Here is a 22857-nt window from a genome sequence, read left to right as displayed (position 1 = left end):
TTTTCAGCTCCTTTCCCAATGATCCCTAGCATGGAATTTATTTTTCACGGCCTCTGTACACAAGTACCTTCATCGAGCTAGTATAGCAGGCCCCATAATACACTGATTTTCAACTGGTGCTCATGGCCTGATCCAAACTGGGTCACAACAGCAGCAGTACCACCATGCAGATATATGATAAGTGGTTAAAAAAAAATGAGTCCTCAGGTTTGTTTGGATGAAAAGTGAGTCCAGAGTCAGAAAAGGTTGGAGATAACTTGCCATAACACACTTCAGATGGAGGGAGACATATTTCTTCCCCCAGATATTGCTCAACTATGACTCCCATCAGCTACAGCAAGAATTGCCAATGGCAAGGGAGAATGGCGAGCTGCAGTTCAGCAACATCTGGAGGGCCAAAGGTTGCCTTTTAGACAGGTACAGCAAAAGGTGGGAACATAAACTAAAATTAAGAAAACCTAGGCATGCAGTCTTCAGTGGAATTTATTCCTAAGGAAATGTGCAACAAATGATAGCTCTGCTGTCCTCCAGCCAAGTACAGTGGTACCTCAGGTTAAGAACTTAATTCGTTCTGGAGGTCCATTCTTAACCTGAAACTGTTCTTCACCTGAGGTACCACTTTAGCTAATGGGGCCTCCCGCTGCCACCACACGATTTCTGTTCTCATCCTGAAGCAAAGCTCTTAACCCAAGGTACTATTTCTGGGTTAACAGAGTTTGTAACCTGAAGCGTCTGTAACCTGAGGTTCCACTGTACTACTTCTTTGCACTTCTGTTACTCTTCAGGTTTTCCTCCCTACAGCCCAGTCCTATACCTGTTTACTCAAACGTTCTCTGTTCAATGGAACTTACTGCCAAATAAGTAGCATGACACCTGAACCAATGGATTCAAGTTACAAAAAAAAGGAGATTCCGATCAATATCAGAAATAACTTTTTGACACCAAGTGCTGTTCAACAGTGGAATAGACTCCCTCGGGAGATGGTGGTCTCCTTCATTGGAGGTTTTAAAGTAGAGGTTGTTGGTCATCTGTCATGGATGACCTAGTTGAGATTCCTGTATTGCAGGGGGTTGGACTAGATGACCCTTGGGCTCTCTTTCAATTCTACAATTCTATGATATCAAAATACCTTTTTCCTAAATGCTAATCTAATTAGAGTTATCCATCTATGAAACTAGAATGAAGATATCGGGAAGTGTCCCATTAAGTCATTATTAGAAATACCATAAAAGAGCCGAAAAGATTCAGAATTTATTAAAATTATTACATGTAAAAAAAGAGCAAATTTGAAGGAAAATATTTACAAGCATTTAAAAAAACCACACACACTATATTCCATGATCTGCAAGAGATGCAAGGTGGCCAAATTCATTTAGTAACCTATTAGACACCTCAAAAAAGTTTATACAAAACAGTTATTTAACATACATTCAACAAAAAGGCATCAGTAATTTTACACAAAGTACATTCATCTTGCCCAACTAGTAAAAATGTTTTAAAAATGGATTACAGCGCAGCAAAATGCATAGTGTCAAAATTTGAAGTAATCCTCCTATTAAACTATAAGGAAATATTTAAACAAAAAAAGTCTCTACAGGAAATCTTCAGTTTACATGCTTTTGCCATGCTTATCCTTATTTCATGTTACACCAGTTACGAGTTTAGTTCTCTGTGCATTTCGTTCATTTCCTTTACCTGAAGACAAAAAAAAAAGTTTTATTCCTTTTCAGTTCTGATGCCTTTAGAACATGTTCATCTATTAATATTACCAATAGAATGGACACCAATCACCAGCCTAGAAATTAATTTTTGCTATAATGTAACTCCCTCTGTCCCCAATAATGTTGTATGTTCAGCTTTTTGACTGAATTAGTCTACAGAAGAATCTACAAGCTGTAATTTGCAGTTTTGTTTTACTACATAAAAAACCTCTTCCCTGGGCCAATGTATGTATCAGATCCTAAGCTCTATAGAAAATATTTTCTGTGTGCAGCATTTAAGTCAGGCATAGGCAACCTCCAGCCCATAGAGGCCGTTTATCCGGCCCCCAGGCCACCAGTGAACCAAGCTACCTGCTTGGCAAGTCCCCTGTGCGCTGCGGTAAACCGGCACAATGCAGCACCGGGACTCGCCGAGCGGTGCTGGAAATCGCGCCTACAATTTTGGAAATGGGCAGCCAGCACCGGAAATCGCTTCTGCGCAGCCACAGACATGCGTAGAAGCCATTTCCGGTGTTCCGGACACGGGCAGCGCAGCACCGGAAATCGCTTTTGCACCTGCGCAGCCCATGTTCAGCCCACGGACAATAGTCCATGGGAATCCTCCGGCCCATAGGCCGAAAACATTGCCGACGCCTGATTTAAGTGAATACCCAAACTGTTAGATGTCAAAACACATCCCCTCTCTCACACACAAAATGTTGGCCATACTTGTTATAAACATGGCATATGAACCTTTCAGCAGCTTATTGCATGGCAGTTAAGTAAATAGATACTGTAAGAATCTGAGAATTCTTCCTGTTCACTTTCTTACTAGAATATAGTTTTCATTATTTTGATTCATTATTAACTCTTCACACTAAGGTCACAGGGCAGGTCAAAACAATTTTACATACATTAAAAACCATTTTAAAAATTAACAACAAAAACCATGAGAAACTAGAGTAAGTCGTAAAATATGCACCTCAGATGTTACAAGGTCAAAGGAATTTTTATAGTACTGTTTTATGCAATTGTTTAAATTCTTAACAGTTCCTTTGATTTTGATTTTTTAAAACTCACCTCAGCTTTTTCATATTTCCCCGTCTTTCTTCTAGTAAAGACCTGCAGGGAGAGCAACAGGTTACACCAAGTTTTTGCAAAGCTTAGCAGTTCAAGGATCCACAGAACACTCATGCAACGTCCACGACTTCCCAGGTCCCATTCACTGAGGTCCCCTAAACAATAAAACCTTCTGGCCAGTCATGTCCATGTTGCCTATGAGACCTGCAAGAAGGGGCGGCCCAGCCCGTTTCACCACCTAAGACAAAACAGGAATTGCCACCTCCTGCCCCCACACCCTGCCAGTGTCCCACCAGATTGCTCCAGCTTCCCATCAAACTCAGGTGTTTCACAAGTGGGGCAAGAAAGATGACTGGCAACGCCGCACACTGGAAGCAGTGCTGTGAGGTGGGTGCTGCACCGTCTCATGGGTGGGCTTGGTTCTGCCTTCATGTGCACACAGGACCAAGTCTTATCTACTATAAGTTACAGGTAGGTAGACGTGTTGGTCTGACGTAGTTGAAACAAAATAAAAAATTCCTTCCAGCAGCACCTTAGAGACCAACTAAGTTTTTCATTATCTACCATAATAATATTTTGTTAATCACTGCAATGCAGGTCACTGTGGGAAGCACAGTAGCTCAGTGGTAGAGCACATGCTCTGCATACAGAAGGTTGAAGATTTAGTCTCTGGCATAACCAGGTAGGACAGGGAAAGACCCCCCTGGAATGAAAGCCCGGAAAGCCACTGTCAATCAATATAGTCAATTGTGAGAATAATGATCCAGTGATCCAACTCTGTTAAGCACCTTTTACCATTTGTGTAATCTGGACCAAGTATGAAAACTGGACTGGAATGAGCATATTTCACAGTAGCAGCCACCCACACCAGTGTCTGCCTATTACAGAGACTTACAATATGGTCTCCAAAAAGGTTTGCATGCCACTTCTTTAACAAACTGTGCATTTGTTCTCACTATGATAGCTTCCTATTACCTAAATTCAGCCTATAGCATGTATGACGGTCAAGTATTTACCTCGCTTATTCTTATCCTATTTCCACATAAAATATTACTACCTTGGACACAATACATGAAGCTATTCAACCTTAAAGATCAGGTCCCCCAACCTTCAGAATACTCCAAGGAGGTTCATCTAGTACAAAAGTCTCTGCTGAAATAGAGACTTCAGGTACCAAGTTCCATTATATTATAACTGGCTATTTTATTTCTGCTGCTACTGTGGCTGTTGCCTTATTACATAACCCTGGAACATTTTTAACCTGAAGAATGGGGTTAAAATGTTTTATAAAGTTAGAAAAACATACCAGTACAAGAATACCAGCAACTATTGCCAGTATTATAATCACAATCACAGCAATAATACCAGGCGTCAAACGTTGCATTGTGAACTCTGGTGCCTTGTCGTCAATATAGTAGATTATAACATCATTAGATCGAAGAGATCCTGTTGAACTGTCAAGGGTAAGACTTGGTCCTAAAATCAGAGAGTCCCCTTTGATCTGAAAGAGTAGAAGCACTAGTTACTCATTTCCTCTTTTGGAATAAGCAGTCCAAGCAATATCCAGTCATTGAAATACAGGCAACTACTGATTTGTGTGGGGTTACGTTTCTGACCCCCGTGCACATTGGTGGCGTGCGCACAAGCCTATTATGTCCCCACCCTGTTCCACCCCCTTTTCTGGCCACTTCCGGGTCACCAACTGCACATGTGCTCAATTGCATATAAATTGGACATGCATAAATCAGCTGTTGCCTGTAAAGCACTGAGTTTACACGAACCATTCTACGTATTCTACCTTGCACAAGGGGATTGGTATACTTACATCTTTTTCAAAATAGTACGCCACATCAACTATATCTACATCTGTGGCAGATTTCTCTGTGGCATTTTGTTTCAGTTCGATAAAAACGAAAGGCTTTTCATACTGGATGAAGTAAAACACAGCAGTTAGATCCACATAACCAATAAATAAATAAATATATGAACAGAATATGACTTGTTAGGTTTTTAGAAGTCTCTTGGAGTTTAAAAATCATGTTCCTTTTGAATAGCACTATAACAATAAAACGGTATTAATAATTTTATTATTTATACCCTGCCCAATTGGCTGGGTTTCCTCAGCCACTCTGGGCAGCTTACAGAATATATGAAACATACGCTTTGATACAAGTGATTTGTTTCAAGAACTTGTATTAAAAGAGGTTAATATAGCAGTTCAAATATCACAGCTGTATGATACACTGACAAAACATCTTGAATTAGCAGGCTATAGAATTACATGTGGAAACTACCAAGAGGCACATTTTTTGGGAAGCCCTAATACGTTCCATTCCTAAAACTTGATCTTGGGAATTCTGTGTGACTCCATCTTGAACCTTCTCAATTCTTTTTTGTTTTCCCTTCAGTAGCCGATTATATATTTTTGCTTTTAGCTTGGGCTTTTTAGATTAATACAAAACACTTGCAGCAAAGTGCTTTATATAGTAAAATTTAATATTTAACGTTGGGGTTCAAGTATATCTCCTGTATCTTGAAAGTTTAAAAGCCATTTTCAGAAATATGTGAATACTAGCACAAAATTGTAGGAATCCAAATATGACAGAAAAACTGCAAAAATTGCTATTCATACCGTAGCAGTTATGTGATTTTTATTCAATTTGTAACGCTGAGAAAGTTCATCTCTGATTTCACTACAAAGACAAGAATTAGAAACTGTTAGTACTTGAACATGTGATTTAGAACTGAATCTTGTGTCATCCTCTAACAACAATCTAACATCTTTGCATTCACCCCTAAGGGACATATCAGCAACTTCTATTGGTTCCTTCCTGTCAACTGCAACTTCTGCAACTGTATTTACACCTTTCCCAATACTTGGCACTAGCAGAAACAGAGGCAAAGCTGGCTTAAACCAGCCCTCCTGTCCAGTTATATTTTGCTACCAACATCAGTTAAACAAGCAAAGTGTAGATCCAGTATAGCAAGAACAATGGCTTTGGAGGAAGTTAACACTGCATTAGTATACAAATCACTTCCTTTTGAACTACATTCTGAAGAACATCCCCATCTCTAGAAATTGTATGTTTTGCAGTCCTAATTACTTCAAACAGAGTGAAGACGTACCTCTCAAGGCTATGTTTGTCCAAATCAGTTTCTGTCTCAGAGTGTTTCATTTCCATCGAAATCCAGCTGAAAAATAAAGCATTGCCCTCAGGAATTTAGCTGGCCAATTCCACACATTAAATACAAGCTTAAGAAATAGGATTTCAAATAATCTTTTATTTGTAAAATTACAATGGGAACAAACTTGACAATATAAGGAGTGGGCAACCTCAAACACCACCACTCCTAGAGCCACATCTGCAGTTGCTAGACATTTGGAGACACATACCACTGGGTGTAGTCAGCAAATTGTGTGGCAGGCAGTGCACAGGGCTGTATATACACATATTCACTATTTAATTCCCATGCTCTGAAGTAGACAAAGTGCCTTAGGTTACTATTAGCAGTGTGGGGACAGTGATATTGGCTGCATTAGGAGTGCCTTGTAGTGTGGGGAGGAAATTAAACCACACTCCCACCCAGCCTATTATGCAGGAGAAATCTATTTCTGCACTGATGGCTGATCAGCCGGGCAACAAGGGAAGTGAGTGAGTGGGTCATGGCAAGCTGCAGAGAGCACTACTGAGGGTCATATGTTGCCTGCTGGTTGCCCACCTGTGATGTAAAACATTAATGTTTTATACCTGCATGTTTATATATTTGCCTTAAGATAGTATGGCACCAAATCTATATATTTCAAGGTACATGCAGTTTCACTGGAGGCTTACCTTGTCCTTACTACTTCATTGCATTTAATGTCTTTATCCCCCTTGTCAGTTCTTCGTATTCCAGCTGAGTTCACACACCAGCAAGTGCTTGTACCATTGCACTGCTTAGCTTTGAAATTACCATTGTCATCACATTCTGGATCATATATGCCATCATTGTCTCTAATAGCATGTTGTGGTCTGTTACTTTTGCCAGTCTTTGTAGAGAATATTTCTGCTTTCATCAGCAGGCATTTTGACGACACTGAAAATAAGATCATAAAGAACCACATTTAAAGTTACCATTTCAGTTTCAAATGTCTGATTGTGTTGGAATGCATGGCCTTCCCAGCTCATATTTGAAACTGTGAAGCAAGTTATCAAGGAGTTGTTGTACTCACGTGTTCCACAGTCCACTGTGACATTGGACCCAAAACTTGTGCATCTGCATGTATTGCCCATTGAAGTACAGTTTACTGTGCGCTTGTTGTTCAGGCATAAGCAACCTGTAATAATTAAATGTATCAGTTAGAAAGGAAATCAGTCAGGTACCATGCACCAAATAGGCAAGTAAATGTCTTCACTTCTGAGGGAGGAAGAAAAAGTCTCTTGGTAGATCTGAGCACTCAAGATAAAGCCAACAACTGACAACAGAAATCAAAGCTCAGATGAAGTTATCATTTTAAGAAAAAATAGTTTAACTCAAGTGTACTGAATTTTGACTTTAAAAGAGGCCCATTCCAAAAGAGCTTTGTGTTTATATAATATTTCTGAAATTACTTCCTTCTGGTGCATTGTATTCATGTTATCAAAACAGTGCAGTTTGCATATCAGAGTATTTACATTGTTTACCATCAGCACGGGACCCAGGTGGCGCTGTGGGTTAAACCACAGAGTCTAGAGCTTGCTGATCAGAAGGTAGTGGTTCGAATCCCTGCAACGGGGTGAGCTCCCGTTGCTTGGTCCCAGCTCCTGCCCACTTAGCAGTTCGAAAGCACATCAAAGTGCAAGTAGATAAATAGGGACCGCTCCGGCGGGAAGGTAAACAGCGTTTCCATGTGCTGCTCTGGTTCGCCAGAAGCAGCTTTGTCATGCTGGCCACATGACCCGGAAGCTGTCTGCGGACAAACGCCGGCTCCCTCGGCCTATAGAGCGAGATGAGCGCCGCAACCCCAGAGTCGGACACAACTGGACCTGATGGTCAGGGGCCCCTTTACCTTTACCATCAGCAAACAGGAGACTCCTGCTTTACTATTCCCTTCTAGCAAGCAGGAACAACAATGCTACATCCAAGCCAGAGAGGAGTTTTGTTTAGCTCAAACAACATCACGGACAAACCACAATCTCTAGTTTGGATCAGGGTGGATAAAAAATCAATGATTTTTTTAATGGATTTTTTTTAAATTTAAATTGGATTTTCTAAAATAAAATGCTTTTGGAGGAAAAATCTTTCTAAAGAAAGTTTTCTATTTAAGTTAAGGAAAAAACCTTAATCCCATTGTTCCTTTGCAAATTTATATACACAGAATCAACCCCATACCTCTTAAATGCTAAGTTCAAAGAGATTCAATGAACAGATTGTTTGGAGTGGAATAGATCTGCACAAGTAGCTAAGTGTGAAGCAGTAAAAATGAAAGTGCAACCTTGTGAGCAGAATATTCCACAAGTCTTGGGATCTTTGTGTAATAATTGTGCAAGTCAGTTGCATGCCTGTGCAGCTCAGACTTGAGGCAAGTGCTGAAGGCACTTCAGGGCTGGCAACCTCTTCCCAATCCCACTGGGGATTGCACTAACTCTTAACTGTACAGAATAGGCACCTGAATGTAGAAGCAAATCCAAAAGGGTAGTGGTGGTGGTGGAAATAGAAACTGGGATCTGTAAGTCCTTGGCGAGACCTTGAAGTGCTTGCCAGTCAACTAAAAAGAGTTCACTGGTTCCAGGCCCTTTTCCCCAGGGCTCACCTGACATTGTCCAAACAATAAAGTCTCTAATCACATCAGTATACAAACATGGATACATATGCTATGTTATTGTTTTAGTTAAATAAATTGTTTAAATTGTCATTAAGGAAATGATTATTTTTCTCCTTCCAATAAAGTACAGCAGAAAAGTTGTGCAAATATAAACAGTTAACTTATTAAACCTCACAATAATTTCATATTTCATAAAATCAGTAATTTTTGATATACCTGTAAAAACTAACATTTCAAAAATGAAGCCTTCATCTGGTTTTAAATATTAAGATTATACCAGCAAGATTGAGTCTTTCTGTAAAAAAAAGGGATTTAAATCAAGTCTTACTGACTAGTGATTTAAATTGTGATTTAAATCAATTTGATTTAAATCAAATCCACCCTGGTTTGGAAATAACTAAGAAATTACAGTGTGTTGCTCCCACTGGCTAGATAGGAGTAGCAAAGTGGGAGCCTTCTGCTTTTGAAGATGTCATCCCCATCCTCAAAAAAAGGGGGGGGAGGAAGACCCAGGTAACTACTGATCAGTGAGCTTGACATAGATACTAGGGAAGATCCTAGAACAGAAAATTCAACAGTTGGTCTGTGAGCATTCAGAAAAGGATGCTGTGATTACCAAGACCCAGCATGGGCTTCTCAAAATAAGTCATGCCAGACCAATCTGATTTCTTTTTTTGATGGAATTACAAACTTGGTGGATCAGGGAAATGCTGTGGACATAGTGTATCTTGATTTCAGGAAGGTTTTTGACAAAGACCCCCAAGATATTCTCATGAAGCTGGTAAAATGTGGAATGAACGAGATAATCATTAGGTGGATTTGTAGCTGGTTGACTGACCAAACCCCAAAAGTACTCATTAATGGCTCCTTGTCATCCTGGAAAGGAGAGAGAAGTGGGGTACCACAGGGTTCTGTCCTGGCCCCACTGTTGTTCAACGTCTTTGTAAATGATTTGGATGAAGGAATTGAGGGGATGCTCATAAAAATTTGCGGATGACACCAAACAGGAAGGGTTACCTAATGCTGCAGAAGACAGAATTGGAATTCAAAATGACCTTAACAGATTGGAGAACTGGGCGCACGCTAACAAAATGAATTCCAATAGGGATAAATGTAAGGTTTTGCACCTAGGCAGGAAGAACCAGATGCAAAAATATAGGATGGGGCACCTGGCTTACTAGCAGTACATGTGAAAATGATCTAGAAGTCTTGGTGGACCATAAGCTTAACCTGACTCAACAGTGTGATGCAGGAACAAAAACAGCTCATGCTATTCTAGGCTGCATCAACAGAAGTATAGTGTCCATTCCGGAGGCCCGTTCACAACGTGAAAAGCGAAGTGCCGTATCTGTGCAGGTGCACGGCGTGATTTGGCACTTGTGCACATGCACAAAGCACAATTTAGTGCTACTGCGCATGCGCAAGCAGCAAAACCTGGAAGTAACCCTTTGATACTTCCGGGTCACTGCGGGACGCAACCTGAAAAAACGTAACATGAAGCAAACGTAACATGAGGTATGACTGTACACAGCTTAATGCTTCAATGGCTTGGTTTTGTGTAAGGCAGCTTCCTCGCAAAGTCTAAAGAAAAAAGATTCTCAAGAACTCAGTGGAGGAAGTTACTAATCTAAAAGTAAAACAAGAAATTTAAGACTTGCATGTTGAATAATTTGAATACACACATTTAAAGGATTTGGTTCTCTCTCCAGGAAGGAAATATCCACTGACTATTTAAAAAAATATAAATAAAGTGTGAGATGCTGTACTAGCTGCAGATGAGATGCTAGATTTTTAATAATTTATGCTACCAATTTTCAAATTTTAAGCGAGGGTTTGAAAATTTGTGACAGATGCTTATATAAAAGAAACCTACTTGGGACATACTAAGAAGCACTCCTTCCGCAAGAGTCACAACACATGGGCATTTTCAAGATAAATTTTACAAATATTATCGCTCCTCTAGTAGAAGCCCAGATTTCCTCTAAGGCACCTCCCCTAACCCTGGGTGTAGTCTCAATTGCAGAAAGGAGCCAGTCACATCTCATCTCTGCTCTATTTCTCCTACCAGGAAACGCGAAATCTGAAAACAGCTCAAGGCCTTTGGGGTGGGCTTCCATTTACCAACAGGAGTCACATAGGAGCTGACACAGATTAAAAAGGAAAGCAAAAGTTACTAGCCTGTTCTTTCCAGGGCTCTTAGAACTACAGTCATACCTCGGTTTAAGTACGCTTCGGTTTGAGTACTTTCAGTTTAAGTACTCTGCGGAACTGTCTGGAACAGATTAATCCACTTTCCATTACTTTCAATGGGAAAGTTCGCTTCAGGTTAAGTACGCTTCAGGATAAGTACGGACCTCCAGAACCAATTACACTCATACTTCGGGTTAAGTACGCTTCAGGTCGAGTATTCCGCGGACCGTCTGGAACGGATTAATCTACTTTCCGTTACTTTCAATGTGAAAGTTCGCTTCAGGTTAAGTACGCTTCAGGTTAAGTACAGACTTCCAGAATCAATTGTGTACTTTAACCGAGGTACCACTCTGTAACAATGAAGCCTCTTCTCTTCCTGATGGGAGGGGTGCCCAGCAACAGCTGCAACAGCTCTTGTGCTCCTTGCAGCCCATTTAACCCCATGGGTTTGTAAGCTGTACAAAATAATCATATTCCTGTCCTTCCAGGCACTCCCATCAGACAGCAGATATAACCAACACTGATGAGCTCTATTCACAGGTCAGCTCAGTCACCCATAGAAGACACAGCAGCAGGAGAGGAAAAAGGCTGGTTTGGTTAATCAGGTGATTGATCCGTTAATATCACAATCCTAGAAGGTTCTGACACCAGGGCTGCCCCAGGAAATTGTACTGCCCGAAGCGAAGGATAAGATGACATCATCATTCTACATAGTGACCAACTGGACCTAGCATTGGTAATGGGTCAGTGTCCTCCAACACACCCATGAGCCACAACCGTAGGGAGTTGCAGGACAGGTTGTATAGTAAACACAGTTCTACCCTCAAACATCTCACCTGCCCTATAGCACCTGCTGCCCGAGGCAGCTGCCTCACTCCGCCTCCGCCTAGTGGTGAGGCCCGCTCTGCACAACACCAGCAGTTCAACGGCTATACTGTGTTTTAAAACTACTTCCTCTTTGTGATGTCACAGACTGAGCCTCATTCCAGTTCTTTTGAGGCAGGGGGGGGGGGGGAGTCAACGTTTGAAAAGCAACGATCCCAGGAAAGAAAAGTACCTCTGGCGATGCTTAGATGTAGGGGGGGGATTCTTCTGCACAGGGAATTCCTTAACTTGAGAGACAACATTCAAGAAAGGAACCCTGTAGCTGCTGAGTCCAAGTTGGCCTTGCCTCCCATTTCTTCAGACAAGTGAGAAATGGTGAATTTCGCCATACCATATTGAAGCGCTGCTTCACCCGGGACACACAAATACTATATACTAGAAGGCAAACAAGTGTGCTTAGCTGTCCACATCTCAGCACACCTTTTTAAAAATAATAACCTCAATCTAAGTTCTGAATATGCAAGCATATTTTTTTTAAAGTTAGTTTCCAGGACGGGAAGTCTTCGAGGCGCGGGGTTGTAGCCAAGTTAGATTTTAAGAGGATCCAAATCCGTCCATTGACTTCGACGGATCTACTCTCGGTGAGTAGTCATAACACTTCAGTAGGGTCAAAATCTGAAGAAAAACTCCAAGGACCGCGCTTGGGTCGGGCCGCCACCCGCAACTTTCCTCGGAGGCCCTCACCCTATCTCCAGGGAGCTCTTTCCCAAGCAGCAGGATCCTCGATGAGGGGCATCCCCAGCCCCCCTCCCCTAACCGCCACCCACTGAAGGCCAGCCTAAGCTCTTTCTGCCCCGGTGAGAAGAAGCGCCTCGCCCCTTCCCTCCCCGCCCCGACGGGGCGCCATTTTGTGGCGAGCGGGCGCAGCTCGCCTCGCTCCTGAAGGGGCTCTTTCCAGGCAAGGCGCCATTAAACCCCCTCACAGGAGAGGATAAGTCGGAGGAGGAGGAAGAGGAAAGGAAGAAGCAGCATCGGAGAAGGAAAGGGGAAAAGAGGAGCCTTCCTCGACGGATACGTACTGCCGTTTACGGTGGCGGCGAGCGCCAGCATCGCCAGCGCCAGGTAGACGGTCCCGCGGGGCAGCTCCATCGCCGGACAAGTCGAAGGAACAGGTAGGCAAAGGAGGCAAAAGAGTAATAAAGAGGAGCGCTGCTTCGACGCGCCTTCTCCTCGAGGCTCCGCGGCGCCCTTTCTCCCCTCGCGAAGACTCTCAAGCTGCTCAGCAGGTTCCGCAGGTAGACCAAGCCCCCTCTCGCCCGGCCGCGCCCGACGTCTCAGGTTGCACCTGGGGCCTCCTCTCAAACGCCGCCTCTCCTGGCACCTGGGTCGCTCGCTTTCTCGCGCCCGCCTCCACCTCCTGCTGCAGCTGCTTCCTCCTTCTCCTCCCGCGAAGGACAAATGAGTCTCTCGGGGCTCCCGCGAGCGCTTATAGCCCGCAGCGCCACCTGAGCGAAACTGGGAGCGGCCGGAGGGGCGGGGCGAGTCCGGCGGCCAAGGCGAGAGAGGCTCACCTGCCCGCCCGGTGGGCCATATATGGACTTCTCCGGCGCGAGACACCTTTGAGGGGCGGGGCGGGGCGGGGCGGGGCGGGGCGGGATGGGATGGGATGGGATGGGATGGGTGCTGAGGTAAGAGTCGCTTGGCACCTGCTGTCTGAGGGAATGCAGGTGGATCCTCCTGGAGCACCGTCTGAATGTACCTTTGAAAATGGGTGTCGGTGGTGTTTACACAATTTACCTGTGTGCTGGTCCGACTGGGGAAGGCTGGGGCTCGCCAGGTGGATGGCAGCACAGTGCGCAAACTGAAAACTCTTGCTCTCTTTTCTCCCCACACCCCAACAAGAAACCAAGAAGTTAGCCGGCAAGAATTTAAAGTTCAACAAATAAGTTTTGACAGCCTTCCTGCCTTCTGGTAACTGTCGCAATTGCATAGCTGCCAAGTTATCCCTTTTTTACAGGGATTTTCCCTTATGCTGAATAGGCTTCCTCGCGAGAAAAGCGAAAACTTGGCAGCTATGCAATTGTGCCCAAAATAATTGGTGGCACTGGTGAAATCTGTGGCAAACACAGGGACAAGAGGGGGAATTCAGGGCACCTGTAGGGAAAGTCAGAAAGGATACGGGATGCCCTCAGAGTTTATAAAGTTAATGGATCGTGAGCTGCATATATCAAAAGCTTCTTCCTTGTGCTGTAATAAATGTATCTTCAAGGACCTCTAATGGAACTGGGGTTTCTAATGTCCACTAATAAAACTACATAACTGATCCTCGTGGTACCTTCCAACTCTAACATTCTATTCTTCTGTTATTATTTATTAAATTTGTATACCACCCTTCATCTGAAGGGTAGTTCCCAACCTAAAAATACAAAATGAGAACACAGAATACAGAATAGAACAAAAACCAATAACCCCACGCCCATGAAAACACTTGAAGGCTATGGAATATTAATCAGCCAAAGGCCTGGTTAAAGAGAACCATTGTCGCCTGGCGCCTAAAGATAGGTACTGAAGGTGCCAGATGAGCTTCCCTGGAGAGAGCATTGCACAAATGGGGAACCACAACAGAAAAGGCTCATTTTTGTGTTTCCATGACATCTTGTGAAGGGGGGACACGAAGAAGGGCCTTGGATGATGATTACAGGGTCCAGGTAGGTTCATAAGGGGGTCACAAGGTCTGAGTTGGTTCCTAGACTCTCCTATGGGAGAGATGGACCTTTGGGGCATGGGAGAGGTGGTCTTTGAGGGATTGCTGTTTAAGCAATACCTGACTGTTTAAGGCTTTACAGGTCAAAACCAGCAGTTTGAATTGGGCCCAGAGCTTCCCTTTTATAGTTTAGTCTCACTAGGTATGGCTCTTGTTCTGTCTCTCTGCATACTGTATATGTTTATTTTTTAAAAGCATAAATCCCACTCTTTAGCCCAAAATGGCCCAGATCGACTTACAAAGGTCTGTCATAAGACAGTCCTTGCCATCAAGCATACAGTACAATCTAAAAGAGCACAACACAAAAAGAAAAATGAATTGGGAGGGAGGAGAAAAAAGCAAACGCAGGCATTTTTTTCTTAGTTATAGCATTCTGTATTGAGTAGCAGGAATAGAAAGGTTTTAAGGAGAGAAGGAAAATAAAGTTGCTGGTCTTTCAACCTTGTAGTCCCACCTCTCTCTCTTCTATAATGTTGGAGTTAGTAAAAAGCTGCATTAGCTGTTCAGCTTAGCTGCAATAAATTTATGTTGTCATATATTGTCCCTATTAAAAAGGAAGCTGCTTATATGTCGACCTGTCTCTACTGAGTGCTGACCTGACAACAGAACCTACTGAAGCATAGAAAGCTGACTAAGTACTCCACCCCTGGTTCACAGATAAAGAGATAATATTATACTTATTAATACCAAGCTATTCCTGTTGTATTCCCACCCTGTTGGTGGATCAGCCTGCAAGAAGCTGCTTTACATTGGTATGTTCATGCTTTTCTTAATAACCTTACTTTATCATATTTATGGAGGAAACTTGAGATTCGCTCACACATCCATAATCTGCTTTGAGAGCCGCAGAAAATGATTCTGCACACCTTAATCGCTCTTTTGTATTCAGAGTTGGGCATAGTCAAGATCTGCTCCTAACGCTCTTTAACTATCCTGTTTTACAGGAGAGTGAAGTTGGTTCCCAGTTCCTTATTTGCATTTTCCTTGGGTTTTTTTATTCACAGTCAGAGGAACTGGGGAAAAGCAGATATTCAAGAAATATTAAGTTCTAACTCAACAGTTCTGTGAGTCTATGAATGTCCAGCAAACTGGAAAAGGAAAAGGAACAAACACCAAAAGAGCTTTGTGTCATTTTTAAGACAAACAGAATTATTGTGGGAGGAGCTTTGGCAACAATAAAAGTTGTGCTACAATCAAATTGTCGGTCTTTCAGGTACCATAAAACATGGAGCAGGGCCATAGTTCAGTGAAAGAGATGTGCTCTTTATGCCTCTCCCAGGTCTAATCTCTGGCCTCTCCCAGCACAAGAAATGACTTCTGCCTGCCTACACAGAACATACCCTTGTTGCCAAGTTTCAACCACAAAGACCATGTGGATTTTTAAAAGGGACAGAGCTGTCCTTCAAGAAACAGGGGTGAATACCTTGTGGTCTTCCACATGTTGCTGTTCTGCAGTGCCCACCATACCTGACCACTGGCCATGTTGGCTGGGCCTGGTGGGAGTTGGAGTCCAACAACTCCCAGAGGACTACAGGTTTCCCTCCACTACCATAAACGTGTAGTACAAGCACTACAGATGAATCAGGGCTCTCTGACACATGACCATCAATGTTTAGCTTGAGGTACTGTCTTTCCTTTTTATTGAGCAGATCCGAAAGCCTTTTTGGCTGAAGGAACAGCGTAAAAATACTTTAAATAAGTACATTTTGTGACATGGGATTGCCCTTCACACAAACATACTACTGGCAATACTGCCGTAACAATAATACGGAGCAGTGAGCATATACCAGACCCAGAGAACTGCAAGGAATATGCCTGAAATCATTGGTATTTGAATACATGAATCCTCTCCCCCAATTTTTTTAATTGATTTTATTCATTTTCAGATAAACAACAGTCCAGCAAAAATACACAATACACACATAATAAAAACCAAAAATTAAAACATAAAAATATTATTTCTCTTCTAACTTTCTTTAACAATATTAAATGACTTCCCTCAATCTCTTCCTTCTGAGTTTCACTTTATATCATCTTTAGCAGTTTCATTTCTCATCTTCCACCTTACAATATTTACCATTAAACTAATACCTCCCTTTAATAATCAAAAATATCCATTCTAAACTTTAAATTAAATACTGATAGCCTATAACTCCCCCTCTAGGAATTCCTTATTTGTTTTTGGTTTGTTTGCTTGCTTGCTTTTCAGACAAAAATTGTCTTCCAGGGTGGCTCACACCAGTCAAAAATAAAATAAGATACTTGTGGCAGATACTGTCTATAAAAAAGGGGGCACAGGATCTCGGGCATACAAACAAAAAAGACAAGATGCACAAAGTAAGGTGGAGTAGATGGGAAAAGTTAGAGGAGGAAGATTGATTTGGTAATGATTGATTTGGTAATGCTGAGTTGTAAGCAGGCATTTATTGCTAAGTTGAGCTAGGCTGATCTGCCTCACAAGTGTGTTTTCTTTGACAGAAGTACAAAAGCAAGTGGTCCTTGTTCCTCCGGCCACTGTGTCCTTGCTTTTACAGTCCTAGGGTAACTGGGAGTTAGAACAGTAATTTTTCTGGTGGGGTAAGGCAAGCTCCCCACTGCTGCTTGTTCTCTGGTTGGTGCCTGGGGCCAGGTTGGTGTTTCACTTAGCATGTGTTCTTCCTAGATGGAAGGGAAGGGATTCAACCTCCCAGGGTCCCTTGTTCCTCTGGGCAGTGACAAAAGCCATAAAGTTATTCCCCTCATTTCTGCAATCCCTGGGAGACAAGCATTCCTTCCTTTCCTTCTTGCTTCAAATTCTACAGAGACCCAATAAGTATAAATACTCCAGGAACAAACAAATTTGTGATACACAAATGAGCCAAGAATTATAAAACATATTCTACACCAAAGCATTACAGAAATGGCAACCGGTTATACTAAATACTGATAATAGCATTCCATGGCTACTTCCCATGGATTCAGCCCTCAGGAAAACAAAAACATAAAAATCCCCGTTCCGCCCACAAGTATTCAATGAAAGAGTCACGGAAAACTTCCATACTGTTGCCACCCATGCTATCTGGTGACAAGTACCTTACAAATGAATCGGAACAAGAAACAGCAGGCGCTTTCTGCCTTTTCTCGCTCCCCCCTTTTACCTGTTTTATTTGATTTATTGATTTGTTGATTTATTCTCCTTTTATTGTTTCTTGTGTGTACATGTGTGTGAGAATAGAAAGAGAGCACACGGAGTTGTGTGTGTATCAGAAAGTATAATTGCTGTTAACAGAAGCCTTGGAAAACCAATACACTTTTAAAATTAATTGACAGCTCCCTAAAGCCCCAATCACATTTTTTTTACCACTCTTTAAGTCACGGTGATGGGGAACACAAGAGTATGTTTGTTAAGCAATCTTTATGAAGTGAGTTTCTCTATCTGCTCCATATGTAAACGGATTATTTGTACAAGTGTACGATCTGCCCCCTTCAAAAGGTAAGGTACTGCTTATATACTTGTGCATAGAACCCAAGAAGAACAGGCAGAGGCACCCAAGTGCTGAGAACCAGGTACAACTTTCCATGAGCTCAGCAAGCTATTTTTATACAATGCCCGAGGGCAATCTGAACAGGGGGGAGAGAGAGAGAGAGAGAGAGAGAGCACTAGGCGAGGAGGAGTAACAGGCAAATGGAAACCATCAGGAATATAAGAGAGAAATTAAAAGGAGAAGCAAAGGGCAAGGGGTGGATTCTTGAGTTCGTCATCAGTGTAAGCAAAGCACGATCATTGTCTGCTAGACAAGAAACCATTACTCACTCGTATTCTATTTGGTCACACAGAAACAACACTCACTTTTTCATGACACATTTTCTCGTAAAAACTGAACAAGAGCCTGCTGGATCAGGTCAATGGCCCAATCGAGTCCAGCATCCTGTTCTCACAGTGGTCAGCTAAATGCCTGTGGGAAACTGCCAGTCAGCCCCATGCAGGAGAGAACTCCAGTGGTTTCCGATAACCAGTCTTCCTAAGTATACTGGATGTAAAAGAAATATACTGGATGTAAAATATCCCAGGGTCAATTCATACTGGAGCTGCATCTCCTCACTGACATGTGGCTGTGACCATCACAGCAACTGGGGAGAAAGGGTTGTGAGCAGACAGACAGACATCACCTGTGTGATGTAGATCTCTCTGCCTGCTTCCAGACCAAGAGCATGGAGTGCACATAGGTCATGGCTAGGCAGCCCATGGTGCTCCTAATACCCATTGCTTCTTTTTTTCTAGAACAGGGGTCTGCAACCTTTAAGACAAAAAGAGCCACTTGGACCCGTTTCCGAAGAAAAAAAATAAACTGGGAGCCGCAAAACAGGGACGTAATTAGAAATCAGAGGGCCCCATAGCAAAATTTGCTATGCCCAATAATCAATGCCCCAAAATGCCATAGAAAATTAATCAGGGCCCCAGTATACCATAAATCATAATCAGTGCCTGATGTAAATAATAATTAATAATGAGGGCCCAATGTCATCCTCGTCATTATAAAAATGAGTTTGGGCTGCCTTGATTACTGGGAATGGGCACCAGCAACCACTGCCTTATGAGTTTGGGCTGCCTTGATTACAGTACTGGGAATGGGCACCAGCAACCACTGCCTTATGAGTTTGGGCTGCCTTGATTACTGGGAATGGGCAAAACTCTGACTCCCTTATTAGGACACCTGTATGGTTTCATGTGTGTTGCTCCCATCAAGTGAACTTATAAAATTTCCTCATATTGAATCAACCCAGTTAGCATGTGGTCTGTTCTGCTTCTTGATCTGATCCTCCAGCCTGGCCTTGAGGCTACACTTCCCAAATTCAAACCTCTGAGCTAGCTAATGCTTTACTTTTTTGCTTGTCACTTGCTTCCATCCAGTTTTATGGGCTTCTTAATTTCTAGTCTGGAATTTATCCATTCCTTCTGTATTCCAGCTGACCTGCTCTTGCCTCATGGCACCATTAAGTGGGACGTTCTCCTTCACAACTCCTTTGGAACTGAGTGGGGGCAAGTGCAAGAGCACAGTTGCACTCCTATTAATTCCAATGGAGTTCGCAAAGGACTTTTCAGTGGATTGGGCCCTGAATGCACAACTTGGGTCTTGATCTAAAACATGGGTAGGCAAACTAAGGCCCGGGGGCCAGATCTGGCCAATCGCCTTCTCAATCCGGCCTGCGGACGGTCCGGGAATCAGCATGTTTTTACATGAGTAGAATGTGTCCTTTTGTTAAAAATGCATCTCTTGGTTATTTGTGGGGCCTGCCTGGTGTTTTTACATGAGTAGAATGTGTGCTTTTATTTAAAATGCATCTCTGGGTTATTTGTGGGGCTTGGGAATTTGTTCATTCCCCCCCCCCAAAAAAAAGATAGTCCAGCCCCCCACAAAGTCTGAGGGACAATGGACTGGCCCCCTGCTGAAAAAGTTTGCTGACTCCTGATATAAAAGGAACTGCACATATATTCTCATGGCAACGTCTTACTCATGCTTTGGCAATTTAGCACTAAAACAAGCAGCAGAACTCATTGCTTGCATGTTATTATCAACAAGACGTATATACAGAACATGTTGCATTTCAACATGGTAGCTTAACAAGTTGAAACACAGCCACCAGCTCTATTCATGCTCCTGAGTGTACAGAACTTTTGTGATAGCAATCTTTTCTGTTTCCTCTCGTGATACGGTATGAGTCATTAAAATCACTTTGTGACCTGTTAAGAAGTGCAAACCTACCGCTTCCTAAAATGTCCAGTATGAAAGTTCACATTGACTTACTTAAGCATTGTCTTCTCAAAAGCAGACAAGGAACATTTTTCATAAGAGTAAACATTCCACATAGGCATAACCAAATGTGCTGCAAAATGACATACTTAGAAGAAGAACTACCTTCAAAGTTGCATCTTGTTGTTGTTGTTTAGTCGTTTAGTCGTGTCCGACTCTTCATGACTCCATGGACCATAGCACGCCAGGCACTCCTGTCTTCCACTGCCTCCCACAGTTTGGTCAAACTCATGTTCGTAGCTTCGAGAACACTGTCCAACCATCTCGTCCTCTGTCGTCCCCTTCTCCTTGTGCCCTCCATCTTTCCCAACATCAGGGTCTTTTCCAGGGAGTCTTCTCTTCTCATGAGGTGGCCAAAGTATTGGAGCCTCAGCTTCACGATCTGTCCTTCCAGGGAGCACTCAGGGCTGATTTCCTTCAGAATGAATAGGTTTGATCTTCTTGCAGTCCATGGGACCATAATTCAAAAGCATCAATTCTTTGGCGATCAGCCTTCTTTATGGTCCAGCTCTCACTTCCATACATCACTACTGGGAAAACCAAAGCTTTAGTAAAGTCATAAAATTGTGTGTGAGAGATGGAGGGCCTGTCAATACACAAGTCTGTGGCTGTAATTCAAGTTTGCTGTGAATATTTCAACCGCTTACTGACAGAAGCAATAACCCCATGTCCTTGCTTTTTCATCTCACTTCAGGTTCTGGGTAATCCCTTCATTGTACTAAAACTGAGGAGGACTAAATACAAAGAACAATTTTCTGAAAATAACCTATCTCGTAAAGATTCTAATTAAAAAAAATAATCTGATGGGCTACTAGTTGGAATGACATACACATTGGTTGGATGTTGCTCTGAAATTTTTACTAGGAGATTTACACAATTTTCTTGAACCAAAACTAATAAGCTGGTTTGTGTTGGGTTTCCAGACCATTAAAATGTTATTGAGAACAATATATACATTTATAAAGCTTCAAGTGAGGAACTCAAACTATTATCTTTATTCTGCCCTGCATGTGAAAATGTCCATGGATATTCCTTCTGTCCATATATGGTGTTGTCTCTTTTACTTCCCAGCTCTTGTTTTCTCCCATGGTGGCTTAGGGCGGAACTGAATCTCAAAGTTTCTCAGAGGTCTTATCTCTCTGTCCCTTGCTTCGATGTCTCAGAACAGGTGACATTCTGCTAGAAACCATTCTGTCACAGATCTTCGCCATTTTCCCCTCTGCCTAGGAAAAGGTAGGCAGTTTTCGTACGCGCTGAAGATTTAATACTCCTTTCCAAGTAGAATCTCTGCAGCGTTCTTATCACAGCCCCCAATTCTTTTCCTTCCAGCAAGACAATTATGCCCCAATTAAACTTTATCTTAGATTACATTATGTCAGTAGCACCCACAAATCTCAGTCTCTTTTTCCTTGTCTGTTGTTTTTAAATGGAGGTGAGAGAAATTACTGTCTTTCCAACAATCCTACTTGAGCTTCCCATCCCCCTCTCCTTTCTTCATTTCAGATCACACACAGTTTCCATTTTTGCTTGTTAATATCAATACTACTCCAACATCCCTTCCTCACTTGTAAATATCTTTTTATCTTACATTCCGGAGAGGGTTGTCGAATCACAAATATATAAAAGAAACTTAGAATAAACAAACCTCTCCCTCCCCCCGAACGACCCTCACGCCGAAGAAATTCTTATCTTAATTGAAACTTTTGATCCATATACAGTAGCTGGCATATTCAGCGTATGTTGTTGCAACCCTTTTCCATCACATGCTGGTACTTTAAAGCCAATTAAAGATCCAATTAAATGGAGAACCAGGGGAGAATTTGCAATGATTATTTACCCTCTGTCATCCTTGTTTTTCGTTTAGCAATAATTTTCCGATGTCATGGGGGCTGCCTATACAGGTGAGACCGGATGCCCTTTATAGGGAAGTTTTTTAAATGTTTAATGTTGTATTATGTTTTTATGAATGTTGGAAGCTGCCCAAGGTGGCTGGGGCAACTCAGTCAGATGGGTGGGGTATAAATATAAATATTATTATTATTATTATTATTGAATAGGATGTCCCTATTTTTACCAGAGAAATGTTGGAGGGTATGGAATTAAGTTGCAGTAATATGTTTCCCTTGCAACAAATACATGGAGCTAAATGTATAGTCCATGTGCATGATATTGTATTTCTCTCTCAGGCATCCTGAAAAAAGCAAAGAGCTACCTGGAGGTTATATTTCAGAAAGCGTATTCATTTTCTAGTGCCTCTAGTCTGGTGAACAGAGTGGCATCACCAAGAATGCAAAAAATGATTGCTAAAATCTCAGTTCAATAAATCCGCCTAATAGGAATAAGTTATTGCACCAAGGAGTCTTTAAGTTTAGCCAAACTATTGCTCTTTGAGGCTTGACTAAAACTTCTTAGGATAAATGTTACTCATTTTCGGCGAGCACTACCTCATAGCACACTTTATTGCACCGCCCAAGAATTCCCCAAATATATGTAGCAAGTTAAGTCTTGCTATTGTAGATAAATAAAGGTGGCAGTTGGGGTGGAATCCAGTTGAAAGAAAGCAAAACCCCACACCTTTCTGTATCGCAAGACAAACAAGCTTTCGTGTGACATCAGCCTAAAGCTTACTTAAACCCTTCCTTTAAATTCATAAGGAAAGTACAGACTCAAGCTTGATTAAGAGTCAAATACTTGAACAGAAGCAGTGTGACAATGACCCTC

General features: G+C 42.3%; 1 protein-coding gene across 1 annotated transcript; it reads right to left on the bottom strand.

Moving 5' to 3' along the window:
- Positions 1-1238: 1238 nt before the first annotated feature.
- Positions 1239-12836, bottom strand: EPCAM (epithelial cell adhesion molecule). Its single transcript, XM_035111065.3, has 9 exons — positions 12660-12836; positions 6994-7098; positions 6614-6857; positions 5907-5972; positions 5413-5473; positions 4606-4707; positions 4087-4281; positions 2781-2822; positions 1239-1695 (listed from the first exon to the last, which is right to left on the bottom strand). The coding sequence occupies exons 1-9, from the start codon at positions 12727-12729 to the stop codon at positions 1654-1656; spliced, it is 927 nt and encodes a 308-aa protein (XP_034966956.1). The 5' UTR covers positions 12730-12836; the 3' UTR covers positions 1239-1653.
- Positions 12837-22857: the final 10021 nt, after the last annotated feature.

This window comes from Zootoca vivipara, chromosome 3 (genome assembly GCF_965207765.1).
Source record: "Zootoca vivipara chromosome 3, rZooViv2.hap1.1, whole genome shotgun sequence".
In the NCBI taxonomy this organism is placed as follows: Eukaryota; Metazoa; Chordata; class Lepidosauria; order Squamata; family Lacertidae; genus Zootoca; species Zootoca vivipara.
The sequence above is the reverse complement of the archived record's forward strand: the minus strand, read 5'-3'. Positions and strand labels throughout refer to the sequence as shown.